Source organism: Lissotriton helveticus, chromosome 11 (genome assembly GCF_964261635.1).
Source record: "Lissotriton helveticus chromosome 11, aLisHel1.1, whole genome shotgun sequence".
In the NCBI taxonomy this organism is placed as follows: domain Eukaryota; kingdom Metazoa; phylum Chordata; class Amphibia; order Caudata; family Salamandridae; genus Lissotriton; species Lissotriton helveticus.
This window is the reverse complement of record NC_136072.1, coordinates 173,211,400-173,229,283: the sequence shown is the minus strand read 5'-3', so window position 1 is coordinate 173,229,283 and position 17,884 is coordinate 173,211,400. Positions and strand designations below refer to the sequence as shown.

The window sequence follows — 17,884 nt, the reverse complement described above, 5'->3', positions numbered from 1 at the left end:
GTATGGCTAAGAGGAGTGCTAGAGGAGTCAATCATAGCAGAGAATGTATGGAATTGGCTTCACTTCACCGGCGCTTGTGGCCTGAGGCGTGTGGCGGCAGGGCAGCGGGGGCCAGGGACTACACGGCCCATAACCCCAAGAGGCGGCCGGCGTGACCAGCAGCCCCTCCCCCAAGTCATCGGGGGCTTCTTCAGCGTTTCGCGCCTCCCGCTCCGCGGGAGACGCTTCACTTCACCGCCGCTTGTGGCCTGAGGCGTGTGGTGGCAGGGCAGTGGGGGCCAGGGACTACACGGCCCATAACCCCAAGAGGCGGCCGGCGTGACCAGCAGCCCTTCCCCCAAGTCATCGGGGGCTTCTTCAGCATTTCGCGCATCGCGCTCCACGGGAGACGCTTCACTTCACTGGCGCTTGTGGCCTGAGGCGTGTGGCGGCAGGGCAGCGGGGCCAAGGACTACATGGCCCATAACCCCAAGAGGCGGCCGGCGTGACCAGGAGCCCGCCCCCCAAGTCATAGGGGGCTTCACTTCTTTTAGTAGTGCCAGCTCGGGGCTGTGAATAAATTTTTCCAAGACACCCACGAGCCAGGTACTTTTTAACTCTTCACTAAAACCCACCACTCACATTAATATCCCTATCACTTGCACCACACACACCACACATAGTCATCGTTATCAGTGCTCCCGCCTAGTCGTAGGACGCCGCATTCCGTTAGAGGGGTGCGAAGACCCCAATGATGAAGCATGACACCAAGGAGCCTTTTGGTGTGTGAGGGGTATTTTACAAAACACTAAGTGCTCCCATACCTGGTTGGGCAACACTTTCCTGCTAGTAGGATTCCTTTTGTTTATGCGTATAAGTCTGTGGAGTAAGAATCCTACTTCAATTGCTCTACCTCCCTCGTTTGTTAATTTTGTATATTAGGCAGCGCTCAGCTGCGGGAGTCTAACTGACACATTCTCATACACATAGGAACACACACCTTATATCAAGGAAGCCAGCGGTCGTTACGAAATGGAGGATGAACACGGCCTCACGTTTGGGGAAGACGAAATTGACAATCTTGAGGGACATAAGTCCTTTTGAAGGCTTGAGTAATCCAGAAACTGGCCCCAACATTAATGATTGGAATGAACTAATAAATCTGAGACGCAACCAAATAAAAGCTGCCCTACATGGCCTTTTCATGAAAGAATACCTTAGGAATAAAATGGCACCACCAGGGCTGATTGTCAAAAATGAACCACTGATTTTCCAGAATGATCTCATTTTTAAAAAGAGTGGTCACTGATCTCAATGCACTGCTCAAGAGACTGGCTAGTCTTGATAGTAAAAACGGCAGCCAGGATCACTCAGGAACTTCAGATTGAGGTCAACAAAATCGAAGTCCAACTGAATACATACATATCACCAGCTGATCTGAAAGCAAGATTGGACGAACTCAATCAGCAAATGACTGATTTTGAGTTTACACTGAAACAAAGCAAAACTAACGAATTAAGTAAAGATAAAGCCAAATTCACACCAGAGGGGGCATACCCCTATACAAAACCTGACTGTTCCCAAAAACTCCAACAGCGATATTGACAGTGATAGTTCTGATAATGGTTCCTCTGGTTCCAATTCAAGCGGGAACAAAGGGTACAGACCACGGAGAGGTGGTTGGAGACAAAGGAGACAGCAATTCCCCAGACAAAGAGGGTGGAGAGGTCATCAACCCCAACTCCAGTATCCACCATACTTGGGCCCACCACAATTTACCCCTTTTCAATTTGGACCACCGATTGCAGGACCCAATTATCAACCGTGGAACCCAGAGTATAATGAAGGTTTCTACGACCAGCAACCTTTTTTAGGCACACGCCCCGGAACGCGAGGGAGAAACAGAAAAGGCAACAACGTTGCGTGGGAGGATCAACAGGAACAGAACAACTCCCGGAGCATGACAGGATCCCTCCCGAACCACCCATCGACAAGCAAGAGGGGGACCTAGTGGTCAATTTGACCCCCTGGCCTCTGACTGAGATTCAGAAGAACGTGCTAAATAAAGGACTAGGTTTTGTTCCTACGCACAAACCAGACATTTTCAGATTAAACATGGAAATGAAAGATTTTGTGAGGAAGCTGAAACTACAAGCCTTTTTCCAGGATAAACCGTCCACTCGAGGAACAATAGACACGGGATTACGACCAAAATCCACATTCACCCGTCCTGACTCCTCATTACCTATTGAAGTCTTAACCTTTGAGAAAGCAATCATGACGGAAGTCAACAAAATCAACCTGTCAGAAACCAGGGTTTTTCATAACCCCAGTAAACATGAGCAACAAGCTATAAGGGAACTGGCAGACAACGAAATAACCATAAAACCGGCAGACAAGGGTGGCGCCATTGTTGTACAGACAACTGAGGTATATGACACAGAGTGTTTGAGATTACTATCAGATACACGGAACTACACTGTCCTACAGGATGATCCTACTGAGAGACTTCGCACCAGAATAGGGGGCATGATTGATGAAGGGCTTGCGCATGACTGGTTGAGCAAAAATGAGGCAGAGTTCTTACAACAACCAACACCACGCGTCCCCTATTTTTATTGCATCCCCAAAATCCTTAAAAACATGACCAATCCGCCTGGGAGACCGATTGTGTCTGGCATTGGTTCTATTCTTGAGCCACTTTCCAAGTTTGCGGATGCGTTTTTACGCCCATTGGTTCAGTCGACTAATACTTACCTAAAGGACACCAAGTCAGTTCTACAACTACTAGAGGACAGAGACTTCGACCCAACAAACCAACTCCTGATGAGTTTGGACGTGGAAAGTCTGTACACGAGCTTGCCACACGATGAAACACTCCTAATGATCGAGGAAGTACTATTCCCCACACCGTAGAATTACCAAACACCGAGGGGTCTGGTCCTCGAATGTATCTCTTTGGCACTACAACAAAACTTTTTCCAATACAAACAAACTATCTATTTACAAAGCCATGGTACCAACATGGGCAGTACTTTTAATCCTAGTCTGGCTGGACTCTATGTCCACCATCTAGAGATAAATAAAATACTGCACACAGACAACCCATATAGGAGCAACGTCAATACCTGGAAAAGGTATATTGATGACGTTTTCGTCATCTGGAATGGGAACCATCAATCAGCAGTTGATTTCTTAACATGGCTCAACAATCAGAATACCTTTTTGAAATTCACCAGCACAGTCTCAAATCACTCCATGGTCTTTCTGGATCTCAATGTCTACACAGAAGGTGGGAAACTTAAAAGCACTACTCACTTTAAACCCACGGCGAGGAACTGTCTTTTAAGATATGACAGTTTCCACCCGAGACACCTAAGAGAACTTGCCATACGGACAATTTTTACGACTAAGACGCAATTGTACCGAGCTGACTGAGTACAGGTCACAGGCCTGTGACCTCAAGAAGAAACTGATACAGAGGCAATACCCAGAGAGGATTATCAATAAAGCCATGAAGAGGGCAAAGAACAACCACAGGGAGGCTCTTTTGGAAGACAAACAACAGGAGACTAGTGAAAACAGACGACCGATTTGTGTTAGGACTTACACCACTGTGTCCAATGAGGTGTCTAAAATCATAAACATTGGGCCATTCTTAACTGTGGTACACTTAACCTGGAGAAACCTATGCATGCACACCGCCGGGGGCGAAACCTTAAAGACATCTTGGTGCATACAAGACCAAAACCCAATATTGAGATAAGACCAAACACAATTGGGATCAAAGGCCACTTACTTTGTGGTAACTGCAGCAGCTGCCACCTGACACAAAAGAGCAGGCTCCTTACTTTCAGGAATGGCACCACTTGGGAACAACGACGTTTCACGAATTGCAATACCAAGAACGTGGTCTACTTAATAACCTGCCTATGCGGATTGGAATACGTGGGGATGACCACCGGAGCTGTCAAAACGAGGCTGAATGAGCATAAAAGTAATGTCCGTTGCAGGAAAAGCACTACTAAGATGGCAACAGACTACCTCGAGACACAACATTGTGTCAATGACCTGAGGTGGACAATTATTGAATCATTGCCATCTAAAAAAAGGGTCTTTTCCAAAAGGAACAAAGATGGGTTTTTCGTCTGGGCACCCACACCCATGGACTCAATGATGACGTCCCCTGGGCACAGCTATCCCACTAACAATGACGCCAACACGAACCATGTGTGTAAAACATTCACGGACTGCGATACCATGATCACCAGATAAACAAGGGGTTATGAAAAACTAATAATATAGACCTAAACGACCGTGTCTATAAACGACCATGTTACTGAACATAGTTGATTGACACCACAGCACTCCATGCTCATTGGAGAACAATGCTCATGCCTACCAATTGTGCCTAATATTCCAAGAGCGGTATGTCTCATTTTGAAATATAATTATTGGTTCACGTTCGCTGTTAAAAACATAGAACACCCCATTTACTGACTATGTTTAGCTGAGCTCATAGTCATCCTTTTGCCAATACTTAATTCTGCACTATTGTAAATATCACAGTGAAACAGACCCAATACTATGAGACCGCCCCGTATACCTAGGAGGATAACAGACAGGAGCACGCATGCGCCTGATCTAGCATCTCCCCAGCGCACATGCGCGCTACATTAAGCGCTTAGAGAGCATGCGCTAAGGAGAAGAAGATAGGCGGCAGCGCACGCACATACACGGGCACACAACACAAACCGGTCCGAACGGATCTGCCTTATAAGGACTTCTAATTAGTCCCGTAACCGGTGATTGAATAGGCGGATAGCCCTTATTTGGGCATAACACCGCACCCGCCTGATTGGTATTATCGGCCATACTAATTAAGATCACCGGGTATAAATACCACCCACAGTAGCTTCTGACAACCATACGAACGGAGCAGCATGTGGGGTAAGACGGTGGACAACTCGTCCCCAGTTTGTGAGTATACCGCAGGCTAAACCAAGGCTTTCCTTATGACAAAGTGAGTAAGAAATGATCATTAAAAACTCGTTTTTATTTTATTTATTTTATTTATTTTTTCTACGTAGCTTGCACAAAGTAGCAATCACCCCCCAGACGTTCTTGAGTGCTCATGAAGCAAGCAACTTGTATCTATTAAGTATGACCCAAGCTTCCTTGATATTCAATTTTAAGACAATCATTCGTGTTCTCTATGTTGTATGTCTTGTGAGTTTTTTCTTTTACAGGGCCAACTGTGCTAATGGTTCGTTCCAGGTGACTGCACCTGTCTGAACTACCCATAACTAGAGTGACCATTTCTTTTTCATATTTTTTTTTTTCAGGTCATGCGAATGCATGTATCCCGAGCCAAAAACCGCTGTAGGCACATTATAGCCTTTTTAAACACTTAAAAATTGTTTTCACTTTTTGTTAAGCATCACAAAACTTTTGAGTTACAAACTAGTGAAACGTGAGTAAGGTGGGGAAGTTGTGCTCCCGTCCTGAAGAAGTAGCACATGCTCCGAAACATGTCGACGCACACATGAGGTACTGTCCATAATCACGACAGATTCTACCTCGCACTTCACTTCTTTTAGTAGTGCCAGCTCGGGGCTGTGAATAAAATTTTTCCAAGACACCCACGAGCCAGGTACTTTTTAACTCTTCACTAAAACCCACCACTCACATTAATATCCCTATCACTTGCACCACACACACACCACACATAGTCATCGTTATCAGTGTCCCGCGTAGTCGTAGGACGCCGCATCCCGTTAGAGGGGTGCGAAGACCCCAATGATTAAGCATGACACCAAGGGGCCTTTTGGTGTGTGAGGGGTATTTTACAAAACACTAAGTGCTCCCATACCTGGTTGGGCAACACTTTCCTGCTAGTAGGATTCCTTTTGTTTATGCGTATAAGTCTGTGGAGTAAGAATCCTACTTCAATTGCTCTACCTCCCTAGTTTGTTAATTTTGTAATCATCGGACCCTCATTAAGTCATTGACATTCCACTCAATCTCTGGGAGTCAACCCATATCCAGCTGCGATCAGCCTTCCCGGTTCTAGAGCTGATGTCCATTATACAAATGCTTCTAACAGCCTGAACCCTGTCAATCTCCTTAGGCGGTGAAGAATCTATCCAGCACTTGCAGATCTCTCTTCTGGTTAGGAGCATCATATAGAATATCAGGGCCCTCCTAGATTTTGTTAAAGACTGACTCGGGCGCGCTTCCACCCCCTTAGTACCAATGTTAAACCTAACGTTATATTGACCCCACAGGTATTCTTAACCACGTTCTCCACCTCCTGCCAATTACACCTGTAATTGTGGGCATTTAAAAAGCGTGTTGGTCATCGGCTCTAAGAAAGCCACACTGGTGACACTTTGGGACCGGCTCTTTTACAAATTCGCTGACCTCTGTGGCGTCTAATATTGCCGGTTAATAGTATAACAAATGATTCTGTTTCAAATTGGCTGGCGTAACCACAAAGTATAGTAGCTTTAAGGAGGATTGCCATACTGTTCGTAGCTTGGTCCCCTGAATAACTCCTTCCCATACAGAGTGTATGGTGCCTTGAGTTTCCTGTCCTCTGTATCTTGAAGTGTCCAGTAGCAAAGAGCCACCTCCTTTTTCCTGGGGAACCTGTCCTGCAATTTTGACTCAAATTCCCTTGCCCCTCCAATCTTTTATATTAGCTGCGGCCCAGGCTGACGGCTGTAGGTACCTAAATCTGGAGAGAGAATTGCCAGTCTTTGCCGCTAACACTTCCCAGGGCTGCATACCCTGTACTGTTAAAATTTCCTCTCAAACCTCTATTTAAGCTCTCCTCAATGGGAGACCACCCATTCTTAAGACACTCCGGTGTGCTTGGTGAGTCCCAGATTGGGGAGAAGTCCCAAAATTAACCCATACCCAGAATCCTTCTAACTCCAACCCAGAGAGCCATTGCTGCCTTCATGATCTTCAACCAAACCTTTTTGAAAAACTTCCAAGCACCGATCTTATATAAGAAACCTTTCATGTTCCAATCTTTTACCATCTCCTCTAACATACCTCCCCATATTGTGGGCCCTGCTTTACCAAGGAGCACCCTGCAATTTTTAAACTGAAAGGCCATACAATATAATTTAAGATCTGGAAAAGCCAGTCCACCTTTTTCGAGTCGAAGCCTTAATTTATTCCAGCCCATCCGAGCTCCCCTTGATGCCAAAATAAAACTTTTTTCCCCTGGATCTTATCAATTACATTTCCCGGAAATGCCTAGGGAATACAGTTGAAAAGGTAAATCAATTTAGGGATTGCCATCATTTTAATAAAATGTACTCTCCTGTACAGGGTCAAAGGCAGATACTTCCATCGAGCAAGTGGGACATCAACTTCCATCGCTACCCTCTCCACGTTATACTTGGGTATTAACTCTACTGACTTTAAGATAGTAATTCCAAGGTACCCTAATGTCATCCTGTACACCCCCCACCTCGTTATGTTCCAAAACATTACCCGTGCTTCAGATCATTTACTAAATATCCGGATAATGCTCCAAATTCTCCCACCAAGGCTCCTTCCTTGGTATAGATGGGTCTGTGGTGAATATTATGAGATCTGCAGCATACAGTGCAATTTTATTTTTGTAACCACCTGAACTAAAGGGAACACCCTGCCCCTCCCTCCGCAAAAGCTGAGCAAGTGGCTCAACGTAAATATCGAAAAGTAATGGCGAGAGGGGTAAACCCTGCTGAGTACACTAGTTACTGGAAAACTGGCTGTAAGAAATCCATTAAGGAGGATTCTAGCTGTAGAATGCTCGTATTGCCCTTTTAATGTTCCAATAAAAAAGGACTAAATCCAGTAGCCGTCAGTTCTTCCACAAAAAAATCTCGGACTATCAAAAACCTTGGATGTGTCTAGTGTGACCATGGCAAAGGGGAACTACCGGATCGTAACAAGATCTATACTACCGATTAACTGCTGGGTAAGCTAATTTATGTGCCTCCCGGGGCGAAATCCCCTCTGGTCTATGTGTATAAGCTAAGGTGCCAATTTGACCAATTCCCTGCCAAAATGCTCGCAAATACCTTATAATCTAGCTGGGTTCAAACTGAGGTGGCATGGTGTGCAAAATTATGATGGACTGAGATGCAGCCCAGAGTAATTACCAGTGGCTGAACTTAATTCAAACTTTCCATCCATCACTTTTTTTTTGTACAGTTTAGTGTGCTGGTTCCACCCCAGCACACCCTGTTCCCACACAACCTGTTTGAGACGATAGGATGGAACTGCCCTCAAAGGCTCCAGTAGCTTTTTGGCTCAGATTCTGACCAGAATTAGCTGCCGCTCACAGATGGTAATGGAGTGCATGGGGAGGATTTTACCCTCATGTTCTGACCGTTTATACATGGATTTCGAGGAGGCCCCTGGTCTTCGTTTTTCTCTTGGACGGCCAACAGAAGAGTGCATTTTTAAGGTCTTGAGGCCAAGAGCCAAATATGTAATCCATGGCGTCCTGGATACTATTGATTGTCTAGGACAAGCAGTGTACATTAGTGTTGTGCTCCATCTTGATGCATGGATCCAATCAATATAGTTTCTCAGGAGATGTTGCAGGCATCTTCTATGGATATGCCTTTTGATGGCTCCTGCCAATTTGGCTAAATGTGAACTCTCCTTTGAAGCATTTTTTAGTATTAAATTTGTTTATTGTCATTAGAAAAAGATCGACAGAAAGAATAGAACAAGGTACGCCTACAACCCAACGGGCCGGCTTAACAACGCACTTCCATGCGTGCCATATCAAAGTTCTGGAGGCACAAGGAATGTTAAACACATTAAAACATTTTTTTAAGGAGAGGTGGGCCATGTTATGTTATTTAGGCCTCCTTACCCCTGACACATTTCCCTCACCAGTTTAATCTTTAAGGGGATGCTCAAGAGTATTGGCTTGCAGCCCCACAGCAGTCACCCTTGTCCTTTTGTGGCAGGAGACATGGTTCAGCGAGGCATTTTGTATGTCCACCGACGAGCAACCATCTTCCTATGGAGAAAGCTCACAGATGCTTCCCAGGAATAGCGTAGCTTTCATCACTGAGGGCTTTTGGGTGACTTTACTTGCAGCTGTCTGAGGCCAAAAGATCATGGTTGCATCCCCGACAAACTACTGTCTACTCACAAAGTGGTTTTGGAGTAGATTAAGTAGTACGCTTAAATGCACTCTGACATGCCTTAGTGAATTGGCCTCGACCTCTAAAATGGGAATATTCACGGTAGGTTTATGTACAGTTCTCAAAATTAGATAGGACTGCAGTTTTTGCAATTTCCCTATTAGGAATGATTCAGGCCTTATTCATTGAGGCATTAAAGACTACTTAGTAGTACTATTTTCCATACTTAAATGATCTTGGGAATCGGGTTCCTTACATTCTGGGTGGACAGAGCCACAGTTGAAGTCCTATGGTACCGCATGGCAGTGCTGAAGAGCTGTTAAGCTCGGATTAATGATTTTCACATCTAATCTGGTGCCACGAAAATAGTTGCAAGGTGAAGCTTGAATTAGTGAAAATAGTTGAAGGTCGCGGTCTGTTGGCTGTGGTCCACGATCTGCCCGGAGGTTGCGGCCGGCGCGTGAGAGACGCCCACGCCTCTTCTGCGGACCCTGGACTGTCCCTGACCAGCTGCGGGGCACGGTTGCTGTTGCCCGGAGCCCGCTGTGGATGACTGGTGCATGTTGTGCCCACACGGGGCCGCCGTCAGTGGCGCTGGACTCCCTGCGTGTGGACCCGATCCTTGCTGAGGCCACCTGAGGGGCTGCTGTTCGGGAGGCTCGGGACGGAAGACTGGTGCCCGCTGCGGCGGAGGTGTCCTGTCCGCCTTCGATCATCGCCTTGCTCTCCCCCATCCTGCCCGTGGACCCCGGTCTGGAAGTGGCGGGGGACTGCGGAGGTGTCCTGCCCGCCTGCACTCATCGCCTGCTCGCCCCCGTCCAGCCCGCGGACCCGGACTGGACGCAGCGCGTGAGACCTGTCACTGGCGGGCGGCCAAGGGGAACGCTGTCGTCCTGCTGCTGAGGTGGGCTTGGCGTCCCCATACCCCCTCCCCCCCCCCCCCACACCCCCCCCCCTGGACAACATCGTTGGAAGGACCGGGCGGGAGCAGAGCCAAGCAGAGGAGCTCGGACGCGGTTTGACACGGCACAGGCATCGGGGACGACCCGGGCTGCCCCCTCCCCTCCGTGGAGACTATCCTGGTTCGCGGAGCTCACATTTTCTGTCTCTCCCGGATTAACTCCCCTCAGCATCCCCCCCACCCAAGAACAGCGAGAGTTGAGACTGCCCCCCAGCTGCCGACCTGTACTTTGGCGAGCCGGGCATTACAGGGCGCCTCCGGTGTGCCCTGCCTGCTTGATCGGGCTGCCTCAACACATATGCGATTTTTGCGTCTGATCTGAACAGCCTCAGTGCAGCCTGACAGTCCTGAAGGTATTTACACGCACTCTTTTTTAACTTTTTAATTTTTTATCTCGAACATGCCGGCGCTGCATTCTCTGCCCTGAATCACACAAAGTTGTCTGCTTGCAAATTATCCACGCGGCATGGCGGTTCTTTCACTCTTCTCACTCTCCTTTACCTAAAATGGCGGGGCCATATACTGGAGCCATAAATCGCCTCCACTGCCCACCAGATGACCATGAGGCTACATACAAACGTGGTCACAGGTCACCAGAACAGAGATAAGTCTCCCTCCTCGCCTCCAAGCAGGATAGAATCTAATCTTTCCCCTCCCCACCAAACAACAGAGGATGGACTAACTCGACCTGCCTCAGAGCAGAAAGGGAAACTATCTCTCTAAGGTACATCAGCAACAGAGAAAGGACTACTACTTTTGTCTCCCTATATGCTACCCTGGTGGCCATCTTTGACTAGTCCTCCACTGGGGCGGCCATCTTAGACTAGTCATCCTCACCTACTGCCCATACCTAAGACTACTTAGACTTATAGCCCTGCAACCGCACAAACTCACCCACGTACACCCCCCCTCTTCTACCTACGCCTCTCCCACCATGGAACGCATGGGCGAGCACACTTACAAAATAATCTACCCACCCGAGCTATCCAAAAAAAGCCAAACGCTACAAACACAACTTCTTGAAGGCACACCCTGAAACTCCGTGTGTGGACACCTACTTTTCACTGATCAATGGAGCCACGAACACCGATATCATCTTCTACACTGCGTAGAGCACAATGGAGGAAAGCGCTCCTCTCCATTCTCACTATCTCCTCCACCAGTAAATCCGCTCATGGCCTAACGCTTTCTATCACACCATCCCAAGTTTTCCCAGGTAGATCCACCGTCACATCTACAACAACGGGAACATTCTATTCCAAGCCACTGATGGGAACCTCGACCGACTCGACAACCTATTCCCTACCTTCTTAGAACACATCGCCAAACGGCGGACCTCCACTCCCCACACATCAAGCTGCACAACACCCCCCAACCCCAATCCTCAATACAACCTGCCTTGCCCATCGCAACAGCGGAATGATACACACCCCCATCCCCCCAGTTCTATAGTTACACACACCAGACGTAACCCCCCCACACCCCGCATTCACAGACGAAGATCATTCCCCCTCACACATCCCCCATACCCCCACCCTCCCTTCCCCCCACCTCACACCGCCTACGAGTCTCGCTGAACCCACCCCCGCCCGGAGCATATCTCCCCCCTCCCCCCCCCCCCCCGCGGCAGATCTTTCTCCCACCCTATCTCCCCCCCACTCTCACTCCCCACTCCCCAACCCTCCCAACTAGACCCTCAGAACACGCCACCCCCATACCTTAACATCCCCCCCTCTCTCCCCCCCATACTCAGCCCCCACTACCTCCCTGCCACCCCTATTGTCTTCAGCCTTCACTCATCCCTCAATTCACCGGCGCCGCCTCCCATCGATGACCCCACCTTTACCTCTCACCCTCCCCCTACCTCACCCACACCCCTCACCCACAGATTCTCTCACCCATCGAATGCCACCCCACCCACTATTACCGCAGAGCCCTCCACTACCACTAACGTCTTCAGCCTTCACTCATCCCTCAATTCACCGGCGCCGCCTCCCATCGATGACCCCACCTTTACCTCTCACCCTCCCCCTACCTCACCCACACCCCTCACCCACAAATTCTCTCACCCATCGAATGCCACCCCACCCACTATTACCGCAGAGCCCTCCACTACCACTAACGCTAGCGTATCCCACCCCTCCGTCCCCAGTTCGCTATCCAGCTCCCTACTCAACCGCCCGCCCACGGCCCTCATCACCAACACTAGCCCCAATCCACCTCTGGACTTGATTTTATCCACACTCCTACAAGTCAAAGACGAGCTCCACGCCATCAAAGAACTTCTTTACACACACCCCAGACAACCCCGACCTACAACGACCACCTCTGTATCCAACAAACGCCACACCCTCCCCACAGGCCCTCGCATTCAACTCTCTCAGCGTTGGCCCACTATCCCCGCTCGCAACAACACCCACCGCCCCCGGCGCGCCCTTAACTCCCTGTCGGACCACGACTTAGGCACCCTCCTGCGCTCTTTTGGCCCAGGTCCGGTAAAACACACAACCTCCACACACCTCCCCATACCCACCATTCTCACAAATCCCCTTAGGCACCCAACTCTAAGTAACGGAAGCTCCGTCCCCAACAACCTCAGAAAAGTCCCCATATCTCTAGAACATTCGACCACCCTCCTCTCCCCCAGACTCAAATGCATCCTACTCAACTGCAGATCGGCCCAGAGACACTCCTCCGACATTGCAGATCTCGTCACATCAATGGATCTTGACCTAACCATTTTGACTGAAACGTGGCTAACTGAAGCTTCTACGCCTATTATGGACATTCTAGTTCCCCCCCCAATTACCGCATCATTAGACTCGACAGACCCGGCAAGACGGGCGGGGGGATCGCATGCATTTTTAGGAGCAACCTCTCCGTTACAAAAGTCACCTCCCCCTCCCTCACTTCCTGTGAACTCTTCAGCCTCGATATCTCCAGCGAGGGCAAACCAGTATGTGCCTTACATCTCATCTATCACCCGCCTGGGGACAACCTCACCTTCACCCAACAACTCAAGGACACGATCACATCCAACGCTGGTCGGCAGATCACTCAAATCTACCTGGGTGACTTTAATCTCCACTGGAACGATCAGAAAGACGCAGTGGTGAACAGTCTCAACTTTCCTTAATGCGCTTGACCTCACCCAAATATGCAACAGCCCAACACACAAAGGCGCGATACTCGATCTCATCATCGCCAAAGAGGACTCTACCCAACTGGGGGCAATCCAACCTTGTGACTGGTCAGACCACCACATTATCACCTTTTTTATCAATGAAAAAGTCAAACCTACCCCGGCTCAACCCACCAAATCCAAGATCTGGAAAAGGGACATGAAGAATCTTAACCCCAACTCCCTGCCTCCCCACACCTACAGTCTCCTCCTTCCCCCTTCGGGCGCCTCTGATGTTCAATCACTGACCGACCTCTACCTCGACTCTATGAACTCAATAATCAACGAAGTCGCCCCACTGCAACTAAAGAGTCTCCACCAAGAACTCGAACCCTTGGTATGACGCCAGACTCCATGAAGACAGGCGTGCTATGCGATTGGCAGAGCGCACTTGGAGATCTGACCCCTCATCACTGCATCGCAAAACGCTTAAGAACAAGAGAAATGCCTACTTTAGGAAAATCAAGCGTGCGAAATCTGACTTCTTTAGCCTCCAGCTGGACCAAGCAAAAAACCGACCAAGAAAACTGTTCGAACTAGTCAAAACTCAAACCAAGACGCAATCCTTACAACCAAACACAACAAGCGATATCCCACACTGTGAAGACTTTTCTGCTTTCTTTAAGCTAAAGACCGACAACATAAGAACTGACCTCCTCAATGATGTAAGCCGATACCCTAGCCACATCAGAATGTCTAACACTCAACCTAAAAATAACGCATCATGGACGACCTTCGACACCTACTCTGAAAAAGCAATACACAAACTGCTCGGCACCTTGAAGCCCTCTAATCACCTCTCAGACCCCCTACCTGCTAATGCTGTAAAAGGCTTCACCCCCTTGCTCCTCCCACTCTGGACCAAAATAATTAACAGCTCCCTTCAACAAGGTCTCATCCCTGACTCCCTCAAGGTGGGGCAAGTCACGCCCATACTCAAGAAACCTACAGCTGACCCGTCTGACCTAAACAATTACCGCCCTATCACCAATATCCCCACCTTGGCCAAACTGTTGGAAAAATGTGTACAACTCCAACTAACAAAACACATTGACCAGTTTGACCTCCTCAACCCTCATCAATCAGGCTTCCGAGCGAAACACAGCACGGAAACGGCCATGACACACATAATTGATGACGCCCTCCAAATCCTTGACCGCAATGATTCATGCCTCCTCATCCTTCTTGACCTCTCCTCAGCATTTGACATGGTCAAACATGAGAACCTACTGGAGCTGCTAAACACTAGAATGGGTTTATCCGGGACTGTTCTCAAATGGTTCACTTCCTTCCTACATAACCGGTCTCAGAAGTTCAAGATCAATGTGCTGTCCTCACCTGTGCCAGTAGATTTAGGTGTCCCACAAGGATCCTCCCTTTCCACCCACACTGTTCAACCTCATCATGGAACCACTCGCCACCTTGCTCCAAGCATCCAATGTACACTTCCATATGTATGCTGATGACACTCAACTTTACCTAAAGGTTCAATCCCCGGAAGATATCAAACTTCTGAACTATACACTTAGAAACACCCAATCGTGGTTGGCCGATAATCACCTCAAACTAAATGCTCTGAAAACTGAGTTCCTTCTGATATCACCCCCTGCGAAAATTACCACCACCCAAATCTGGCTCAATCACCTAACAGCCCTCAATGTCCGACCCACCATCGTGGACTCTGCGAAATCCTTAGGCATCACACTTGACGCAAAGCTCAACATGCAACAGCACATTAGCAAAGCAACGAAAGGAGCTAATTTCCAAATCAACACATTGAGGAAACTTAAACCCTTCCTCCCAGTCAAAGACTTCCAAACTGCTGTACAAGCCCTAGTCATCCCCCGCATAGACTATGGAATTGTGGCCCTCAGCGGACTCCCTCTATCAACAACCGCACCCCTAAGAGCCTCCTTGAACGCTGCCGCGAGACTCATTACTGGCTCAAGAAAACACTCTCATATATCTCCTGACTTGAAATCCCTGAAATGGCTGCCCTTTGAAGCCAGAATACAGCTGAAAATTGCCGTTATGACACACTCGGCCGTACACCACAAGGCACCCAACTACCTCACTCAAAAGTTGACTATATCAGGAGGTTCGAGATCCAATAGAAGTACAAAAAATCTACTCCTGAAACCTCGCAGATTCCGGAAGGAAAAAACTTACAAACACTCCTTCTCAGGAATGGCACCCAGGATCTGGAATGCACTTCCCCCTGAAACCAGGCTTATCTCCTCCACTGCATTCTTCAAGAAAGAGGTGAAAGCCATCCTTATGGCCAAGTTCACCTGAACTTTATTGTTGTTGGATCAGAGACTTTGCACCGCTTTTGTATCACTGGCTACCTGACTGTCTAATGTCTAATGTTATCATATTCTTACTTGAATACGATCCTATTATGTTACTCATTCACTACCTATTACTATACTGTACACGTTAGTTTGTTGAATCACCCCCTTGATATCCCTACCCCTTGTTCTCTGTAACGCTAAGAAAGTGGTATAAGCCATCCTTATAGCCTAAGCTCTCCTGATCTCTATTGTAGTTGGATCAAAGACTTTGCAACGTCCTATATTATTGCTTACCTGATTGTCTATTGGTATTTTATCAGCACTTGACTGCTATCCGATCATGCTTTTGACTATTATACTGTACCCAATAATATGTTTAGTCACCCTCCTGTTGCCATCACCCCCTGTTTCTGTGAAGCGCTCTGATATCTGCAAAGATCTTGTTCGCGCTATATAAAACTTTGAATAAATAAATAAGAATCTGCAGAAGATATTGGATCACCAGAAATATGGTTAGCAAAGATTAACTAACTCCTTATTCAGGAGCAGTGTAATTTAATATGGTTTGGTAGGTATTGGTGGTATTTAGACAGCAGCTCCTCCTCCTGAAGTCTTCTTGGTGATGTGACAACTTATGAGGATATTGTAACCAACAAATTTATCTTTATGCAAGATTTGTCTGAATCGTCGCTTAGCCAAGTTTCCATAATGAAAGTGAATGAAAATTAGAGTTTGATAGTATATCATAAGTGGACTTTTTGCTCTAAGATATTGCATCACCAGGATGCCAGAGAGTCTGAGTTCTCTTTTGAGGAGCATATTTGTTTGTAGAGAGAAAAGGACTTTGTTTCCCAGCAGGTCCAGATGTGGCATTACAGGATTGAAAGGAAGATGTGAGAGTGAAACTGCGAAGTGGTTTGGGGCAATAACAGTTTGACCGAAAGAGGGGCTAGGAGGAGGGCATGCACTAATGAACATTTCTTGTATTCTTTATTCCTATGCCAATGTGTTTGAAAAACTGAAGACAGACTACTGACTACTCAGATTTACAGTATTTTTTGCTTTTTTCTTCCTTGGTCATCTGTTTCATGTAATAACTCCATATTGCCTTGTGGCCCATTTGCAGCACAATTTTTTTTGTCTCTGAGCATAATTGGCGATTGCCACACCAGTGATGTTTTAAATATGAAATGTCCATGATTGCTCTTGTTTACTAATTGTGTTACTAATTGAGGTTATTTTTCTTTTCTTTTTTTATTTACTTTTCAACTTCTGTAGTACTGCAAGTGCCTTGCCTTGGGACAGCCTTTCCAGTTCTCGCAAGAAGATATGCCTAGAGTTCGGAAAAGAATTTACAAAGAACTCTGTGAATGCCGACTGATGGACTAGACATTCAAGCTGCTGTTTCAGTGCAGAGTTTAAGATAGTTGTGTTGGACTTGAATTACTGAACACTTCCACAGTTTCAACTTTGTCACATTAGTGGGTGCGACCACTATTGTTACCTCAGCTTTTTTCTTCTCTTTATTTTGGACAAGTTTGCTTTGGCTGGTAGACCCTAAATGAACTACCATGAGAAAATATTTCTGATGTCCATTTTGAAGCTTTTCTTTGTGTTCTTGTATTTAATATTTATTCTGTAAGCATGCTCCTAGACAAAGAAAAGCATGCAATAAAATATAAACTGTAGACTTGGTGCACCTTGACTTGTAGATAGAATTACAGAATACAGATTTAAATTTTTAAAGAAATCTAAAGATGCCTGATCATTCTTTTGGTTTATCTAATGTAGGCCTTAATAATGCAACATGTAAAAGTGTTGTGTGGTTGGAAACTCTTGCTATGTTCTGATGTCTAAATATGATTTGTCATTTTAAGAGATGGTTTCTCGTTTTTTCAATTTTCCAGTCTTCACCCATTTTTCAGCACATGGACTCTAATCCCATTTCATGGAGCCACAGCTCACAAGACGTGCCTAAGAATAATGAATGAGTTGGTAGTACTGTGTCGCACTGAGCACAGTAGTGGAGAGAGGGGTTTAGGTTCTTCATTTTATGATGACTTTCCTTCCTCACTTTGTACGGTGTCTCGCTATTTTCAAGGTAGCTGGACAAACACTTTGACAACTTTATGGTACGTGTGTGCTGCTTCAACCCATTCCAAATGGTGTTGTCTACTTTGAGTTAATACAGTAGCTTTTCATCTATGTATAAATTGGGAACATCTACAGAAACATCTAATTTCTTCTTAGGTTTTGGTATCTGGCTGTGTGTGTACAGTCGCATTTCTGATTGCAACTAGAT

At 47.0% G+C, this 17,884-nt stretch overlaps 1 protein-coding gene across 4 annotated transcripts in view; it reads left to right on the top strand.

Moving 5' to 3' along the window:
• The window catches only part of SENP5 (SUMO specific peptidase 5), a 204,141-nt gene extending 186,809 nt beyond the window's left edge, over positions 1–17,332 (top strand). For all 4 annotated transcript variants that reach the window (XM_078666517.1, XM_078666515.1, XM_078666514.1 and 1 more), the window contains exon 10: positions 16,861–17,332. In XM_078666517.1, the coding sequence (XP_078522643.1) occupies positions 16,861–16,971 (111 nt within the window). In that variant the 3' untranslated portion in view covers positions 16,972–17,332. The remainder of the gene's footprint in view (positions 1–16,860) is intronic.
• The last annotated feature ends 552 nt before the right edge of the window (positions 17,333–17,884 follow it).